At 35.4% G+C, this 7,968-nt stretch overlaps 1 protein-coding gene across 1 annotated transcript; it reads right to left on the bottom strand.

The window, feature by feature from the left end:
* Positions 1-296: 296 nt before the first annotated feature.
* LOC113710950 (7-deoxyloganetin glucosyltransferase-like) lies at positions 297-2,086 on the bottom strand. Its single transcript, XM_027234040.2, has 2 exons — positions 1,512-2,086; positions 297-1,294 (listed from the first exon to the last, which is right to left on the bottom strand). The coding sequence occupies exons 1-2, from the start codon at positions 2,026-2,028 to the stop codon at positions 366-368; spliced, it is 1,446 nt and encodes a 481-aa protein (XP_027089841.1). The 5' UTR covers positions 2,029-2,086; the 3' UTR covers positions 297-365.
* Between the last annotated feature and the right edge of the window lie 5,882 nt (positions 2,087-7,968).

Below are 7,968 nucleotides of genomic sequence, written 5' to 3'. Positions count from 1 at the left end.
TATATCCAATAAAAAAAATCTTTAATGAATTCATATATTCAATAAAAAAATCTTTAACTTCACATAATCTGGGCGTAGTCCTTGGACTCGAGGACCTGATCAAATGTTTGCCGACGCAGTATTCCATGCCAAATTGCAGTATTTTGCATTTAATAATGCTGGCAGGGACCTCAATATATTCCAAAGGTTTGCTTAGCTTACTAGATGGGAGTTCGAAATCAATAATATTAACTCTCTAGGAAAGGATAAGCACAAAAGAACATCAAAGGATTATAACCACCGTATACAATTACAAATATGAAAAATAGAGATAATTTATTTATAGAATTGAAAGAAATTCGTTACATAAATATGCTATTCTGATTTTACTTGGAGAGAAGCACCTGGACCACCTTCTCCAAATTGGAGTAAGAAGAGCCACCCGAACTTTTAGCTGCTTCTTCAGCCTTGTTCTTCCACTCCAAGGCTTTTTCCTTCATGTCCTTTCCCTTTCCTCTAACCATCAACTCAGTCACTAGGCTCTCAACCTCTTCCCTCTTAACATTATTGTCTATCTCCAATCCATTGCCCCACTTGGTGCAGCAGAACCAGCAATTGGTCTGTTGTTCGGCGAAAAACGGCCAACAAATCATGGGCACCCCACTACAGATACTCTCGAGAGTTGAATTCCATCCGCTATGCGTTAAGAATCCTCCAATGGCAGGATGGCTAAGAACTTGTTCCTGAGGGCACCAGCTTGCTAGTAGGCCTCTATCTTTAATTTCCTCCAAAAATTCAGGAGGAAGAATTGCAGAGTCGCCAGAGACAAGATCAGGCCTAATGATCCACAAAAATGTTTGTTTACTGTTTACAAGTCCCCATGCAAACTCCACAAGCTGGTCAGCAGTCATAACAGTGATGCTTCCGAAGTTTACATAGACAACAGAATTGGGATCCTTTGAATCAAGCCATTCTAGGCACTCGGGCTCTTCTTTCCAAAGATTTGACCCTAAAACTGATAACCTCTCGTCTTTTACCTCTTTCTCGAGAAACTGTAGAGGCCCAATGGCGTAGATGGGAGGAAGGATGGCAGACAGAGCGTTTATAACATCATCTTCCAGCTCCTCAAATGTGTTCAAAATAATAGCTAAAGCCTTCTTGGATCTCTCAGTCTCTTGCAATACGAACTTTATCATGTAGTCATCCGGATTTGTAGTTCTTAAGAAACTTGGAAGATCTCTCAGACGTATATCTTTCATCCCGGGAATCCAATCTATAGCTTGCTCAAGGTATCCATTTGACAAGTAACTTGCATCTGCAATTAACAAGGATTTACAATCTTAACTCGATTAAAAAATAAAAAAGAAGATACAGGAATTACTCTCTTAAATGCCATTAAGCTAGTTTCCAAGGGGGTTATATTATATCTATTTGCAGTGCAGAAGTTCAGAAGTCCAACTAGTGCTAAAAAGTCTCTCTCACGAGAGCTCAAAAGAGAAATACTACAAAAAGTTCTTGGGACTGAAGAGTACCTTTGAGTGGTGTGAGACCCTTTTCTATGAGCTTAGCGTAGTGCATATAACCCAGGAATCCACATGCACTGGGAGTCCAAAACAATATTTCTGGGACGCCTAGTTCTGCGGCAGCTTCAAGAGTAAAGCTCATGACTCCATCAGAAACTATGCAAGAAACAGGGGGAACTTGTGATGAAGAGGTATCATTAAGTTCTGCAAGGAGATCTCTAAATGGACCTAAGCAATGAGTAGTGGTGGATTCACAAAGGGAGGGAACGTCTTGGGTGGCATCAACATCAGAAGGAGGAAGCCCATCAGGAATGGCTTTAAACTGGAAATCAGGCAAGCCATTGAGGGCATCAGGACCTCTAGACTTGAGCAAACGTTTGTGGTTGAATTCTGTGTTAACAAAGGTTATATGAAACCCTTTATGATGAAGGAGCTTCGCTAGTTTCAGCATAGGGTTTATGTGACCCTGTGCTGGATATGGAATACAAACAGCATGAGGCTTTTCTGGCAGAGACATGGAACCCATTGCTTGTGTTTTTTTCCCCTTCACTTTCTTTTGTTGTTGGAATGAGTTTTGATGCTTAAGCCTATGGCTATCTATCCAAATTTATAGCGGGCGAAGCAATTTGCGAAAGTTGAAAAAGCAAAATTTAGCGTACGTAATAATGAAAAATTAGAAGTCAACGAAATCAAGCAAAACCATTGGGAAAACAAAATGGTCCGCTGCCCCTTGTCGACATGGCAAGGCCAACCCCACAGTATAGTACGGCTCCGACTTTAATCTGGGTAAATTACTGCAAATCTCCATGTGATTTTGTCTATTGATCACTTCTCCCCAAACGTTATAAAGTATTCATATAACCCATGTAGTGTAATTTATCAGTGAAGATTTGACGAAAAGTAGCTTCCGTAATATCCTCAATTGAAATGCCAGTATTGTCATTTATGTAGATAGTAATCATGATTAGGGATAACCAATTTACGTAAATTTATAGGAAGATTATGTAAATATATGCAAAGCAACAGAGGAGTTAAGTGGATAATGTAATCTTAGCACGTGTGTTTCTGAAACGTATCTAGGTCAATTGCTATAGCTTGAGTTGCTTTCATTTTTTCACCCTACATAAATTACAAAGAAGTTTTGTGTAGATATTTTGAAACGCACAAGATAATATATAAAGCTATTATATTATACGAGTAGCTGGTAATTTACACACAATAAAGTCCAAACTCTCAAACGCTGGAAAATTAATTTCATCCTATGCAGGGACGAAATCTCAGGACATCCTACCTACACGGATCACACAATGGCAAAAAAATGGATGAAGACGTAAATGATCTCGAATTATTGCAGATCTGATCCGTCAGAATCTGATTTTTAACAAGAAGGGTTATTGATGTGAACGTGAAATTGAGCCCAAGTGACATGCTTTCTCATTTCCAGACTTGCGTACCTGTTGGCCAATCTTGGGCTCTGTTTGGACAGCCATTTTTCAAAAAAAAAATTGCATATATTTTTCATGAACATATTTTCCAATCACCTTTTTACCTGATATATATCAAATCGCAACAATAAATAAGTTCAGGGCATTTCCCAATCACCCTTTCATATTTGTTTGGTAGTCAATCTCGCAGTTAGGCTTTAATTAATGCTTTTGATTCAGTTCAGGGCGCCACCTGCCCTATTCAAAATGCAAATCATTGCGGAGACGCTTGAAAATTAATTGAAAAGGGACCTATGAAAAAGAAAGGGTGGAAGTCTGCCAGCACCGAGAAGAGATTATAAAAATGTTCAGAACAGACAAATAATGAAATATACAAGAACATAATGACCCCAGGATTTGTCACACATAGTTTAAGTGATCATGACAGAGAAAATCTTTTATTACTTTATCAATGTTTGAGCTTCATCTTTAAAACAAAATCTCTTAGGTTAATATGTATTTTGTATAGAAAGAAATGTTATTTTGTCGCTTCGAGAAAGGTTGAGTTAGATGATAAGATAGATAATATTGTATATAAAAGATACTGAATTCAAGATCTTTCACTTTATATATATAAAAAAAAAAAAAAACATCATTACTCTAAATTAATTTACGTACTCTCAGCAGCCTGCCCTCGTTGGTGCAATAACCCTTCTTCTTGTTTGGTCGTAATTTACGTACTCTAGCAGCCTGCCTTATTTATGTATTTTTGTCAAAGTTACTGCAAAGCTATTGGGGTTTTTGTCAAAGTCTTTGATAAAATGACAAATTTCCATTTCTAAAAAGGAAAAATTTTACAGAGTTTGAATTTCTGAAGGCGAAAGTTGAATTTGATCTCAATAGAGACAGAAAGAAGCTTATTTTGGTTTGACCAGCAAAGTGGCTATAGTGTACTACTCATTGAAATTGTCACGGAATACGTCGTCCCAACTTGCAAATAGCTAGAGGGTTTGCATGACTTGACCAGAAAGAAGCATTCAATAGAGACAGAAAGAAGCATATTTTGGTGAGACCCGCAAAGTGGCTATAGTGTACTACTTCTTGAAATTGTCACGCAATACGTTGTCTCAACTTGCAAATATCTAGAGGGTTTGCATGAATTGACCATTAGATCTCTACTCTCAATCTCTTTTTTTTTTTTTTTTTTTTGGTGTAATATCTATAGATACTATTATCAAATCATATCTACTTTGTCATATGAATTGGAAGAAAATATCTTGGAAATTCGAAAGTTACAATTGTCTTACAATAAAGTATAGCCAGAATTCATAGATATTTTATATGAATTGGAACAAAATAACATGGAATCTTGAAAGCTACAATTGTCTTACATGGAAAGGGCCATTATCAATAGCACCGCTGGACTCTGAAAGTTTCTTGCAGTTGTAAAATAAGATACCATATCTTCAACCTTGTTATTTAAAAAAGATTTGTTGACCTGAAAAAAGGACATGCTTTGGACGCTGATCCGGACATCTGGGTTGGATGATAAAAAAAAATTCTGATATAAACAAAAATCTAATAAGTGGCGTATTCAGACTTTGATACCTGTTAGAATTGAGTGTACGCATTCAACACAATTCAAGTTCTGGTCCAACTAAAAGGAATATCACCTCCAGTATTATTGGAGCATGTTATTTGTCAGGCTAATATTGGATATATCTCAATGAAGGCACATAAACTCTACAACATATATAAAGTTGAAGAATGAATCTTTGATATCTTTTTCTCTTCTTTTTTTTTTTTTTTAACTGTACCTTTGATGTCTTCGTAACAATGCAAATTTGATGAAGTTGTAAAACAGGCAACTGACTGTTTGAAAACAATATATTATTAAGGGGACAAAAGAGTGTAAAGAAAATAATTTAGGAGTCCGGTGAATAGTTTCCTCTAAATTGTATCAAATTTGGTTGTCAGAATTGTTCTCAACTATGGAGTAAGATTTTCATGATGGAATTGAAACACCCGTTAACGCTGATAACTGTTGAGAAGATTGGAGAAGTATAGATACCTAGACTGAAAACTAGGAAGAGGAAGTTCAACTATATATACATAAAATTAACAGATGAGATGAGGCTAAGTGTTTAGGGTTTGCATGTGCACAAACATGTGGGATGTCGCCACCATGTCCAAAATCTCATTCCAATATTTGCTTCTGTCCCAAGACCAGGTTGTCATCAGAAGGATGGTCCTGCCTATTCGAAAAGCGCCAATCCATTTGATATGCACACATTTCTAAACCCCATCAACCATTCTGCAGAATCTGCAGGAGTTGAATTGATCGTTGAATGGGTGCAACTGGGTCATGATCGTTACACACAATCCAGTGGCCCCTTTTTTTTTTTTTTTTTTTTTTGGAATAATGCCTTCAAGAACTCAACAGATCAGCAATTCAGGCATTATAACCACGAGGACAGCGATTTGTTCAACGCTGTCCTCATCAAGAACTGCAGATAACAATTGACTATAACATAAAGCTAGTAATATACGTTTGAGTAATGGATTCGTTGTATGTGTTAATTCGTCCAATTAAATAAGATGTTTTGAATAGATTAGTCTCTTATTTATTTGAATAGATTAGTCTATCATGTTGAGGATTGCATTTAAGATTTGTTTAATTATTTGTACTTAGAACAGCAGCCGCGGAACCTAATAAATAGAAATTGACCTTTATATTTTATAAAGTATATAATTTTGTGCTTTCGAAGATATTAATTTTATGCTTTTGTTTTTTGAGCAAAACTAAAAACTTTTCCATTGATCAAGAAATGAAGAATTGTTTGTACTCGTGTTTCTTTTCCCCTTTGAGAGATCATGCCAAATCAAATTGTGCATTTTCAAGCATAAAATTCATCACATAAAATTGTGCATTTCAAGCATAAAATTCATCACATCAATCGACTCTTTCTTTTTTTTTTTTCTTTTTTTGGAGATGTACGGAGAGAATAAAAAATACTACGGATTTAGCAAGTTAAAAAGTTTTACCAATTATGTCTTTTCCAACAATTCATGCTACAATGCACTACACATACACGGAAGTAATTTTCCAACAATAATTGAACTTAGGTTTTGATGCCAAGGAATGCTACTTTTAAATGTTTGTGTGATAAGATAAATATTAGTAAGAATTCGCATCTTCTTTATACGAATTGACGGAAAAAATAAAACTCCGAAAATTGAAAGTTGCAATTGATGGCGTTGAAAAAGGCATTCATTAGTAACACCAATAGATTCTGAAAGTTGCTTGCAGTTATGAGATAAGATACCATACCCTCCACCCCTGTTATTTAAAATGATTTGCTGAATTAAAACAAAAGAACCCAAAAAAAAAGGAGTTGCTCTGAGCACTGAACCGGACATGTCTTGAGTATTAGTAGTAAAAGTTCTGGTAAAAACAAATATCATAAGTGGCACATTTAGAATTTGGTAATTCTTTGGATTTGTGTAGGTATTCAATAGTTCAAGTTTTTGTCCAACCAAAAGGAGCACCTTCAAAACCATTAGAGGGTCCGGTTAATCCTGGAGTTATCTCAATGACAGTGGATAATCGACCTCAATAAAAAGGGTTAAGAACGAATAATTGAGTTCTTGATACCAAAAGGGTCAAGACTTTTTCTCAACCATAAAGTAAAATTGTCATGATAGAACTGAATCATTTGTTAGAGTAAAAATTATTATAATATAAGGAGCGGATGTGGCCAAATAAAAATTAGGAAAAAGGCATCTATCATTATTAATGTTAAGTTTGAAAGGTTTACTTGATGGTTGCCTTATATATATATATATATATATATATATTTGCCGGCTAACTTTGTGACTTTGTAACCTGTGTTTGTAACCACATAAGTGATTACGTAGTTGTGGCTTGCATGCGCACAAAAATGTGGGTTATTAAGCCACGACCTCCACAATCTCATTCGAATGTTTTCTTTTGTCCCGAAAATGATTCAGGGTGCTACCATGGCATAGTGAACTGGATTGGATCTACACTCATTGGCGAACTAATTCATTCCGTGATCAGGTGAAGAGGCTGGTTTTTAAGGTTGAAATTTATCATCTATGGAGGGCTAGGAACGTAACCAAGCTGCATTTCACCAAACCTCTATGACTACTGTAGCTATTGTGCGTTCAACTCTCTCTGCAGTCCGAGATGTAGTAGCAGGTTGGAGTAAAGTTCTACTGTCCAAAGATAACTGGGATCTAGCTATGGAACTTGGGCTGCCACATAGTTGTTTTAGCTGATGGATGTAGTTTGGCTGATGAGTTTTTGTATTTAGTTTAGTGAGATCTTGATGTAATTGGAATGTACGTACCATTCCTGTGTAACTGTGTATACTCTTTCATGCTTGATTAATTGAAAGTTAAAAGTTGCTCAAAAAAAAAAAGGAAAAAATGATTCAAGGAGTTGATTTTTTTTTACTAGGTAGTAGATACCTGTGAAATTAATCCTAAAAAATGAAAATACATGTTCAGAACTAGCAAATTCAGTGCCAGTCCTGTTTATTACGTGAAAATAAAAAAAAACTTATATAAATAATACATGACAACTTAAATAATAGAACACTTAATATAAATATAAAAGTTGACATTGAATTGCTACTAAAAAATGGCACTGAAAATTTCATGTGCCAATACAAAAGTATACGGCAAATGGATCCAATCATATTTTGCTTAAGCAGCGTTTGCCCGCAATAGCGAAAACTTTTTACTAAGTTGATTTCGGAAACACGAAGTTAGAGTGCTAAAAAAAAAAAAAAAGAAAAAAACTTAGAGCAAGAATATACATCTATACTATTCTGTTGGTACTCTCAAGCTTTAGATTCCACCATTCACATCAAGTACATTCTTGTAGTTTCAATTTATCGCTATAGCATTGTTTAATTTGGGATTAGTGGAAGAATGGTTTTGTTTTTTAAAAATTTGGAAATGTCAAAACTGTTCAGAAAATTTGAAAAGTCAAAAAATGAAATCCAAGATATCTC

This window comes from Coffea arabica, chromosome 10e (assembly GCF_036785885.1).
Source record: "Coffea arabica cultivar ET-39 chromosome 10e, Coffea Arabica ET-39 HiFi, whole genome shotgun sequence".
Classification (NCBI taxonomy): domain Eukaryota; kingdom Viridiplantae; phylum Streptophyta; class Magnoliopsida; order Gentianales; family Rubiaceae; genus Coffea; species Coffea arabica.
Note: the sequence above shows the minus strand (reverse complement) of the source record. Positions and strands in the feature narration are given on the sequence as shown.

What these genes read in the sequence shown, in the direction of transcription:
- LOC113710950 (XM_027234040.2), bottom strand. Translation starts at nt 2,028, where the DNA reads ATGGGTTCCATGTCTCTGCCAGAAAAGCCTCATGCTGTTTGTATTCCA. An exon ending in GGGTCTCACACCACTCAAAG is followed by an intron (nt 1,295 to 1,511) that starts GTACTCTTCAGT and finishes TGTTAATTGCAG; the next exon opens with ATGCAAGTTACTTGTCAAAT.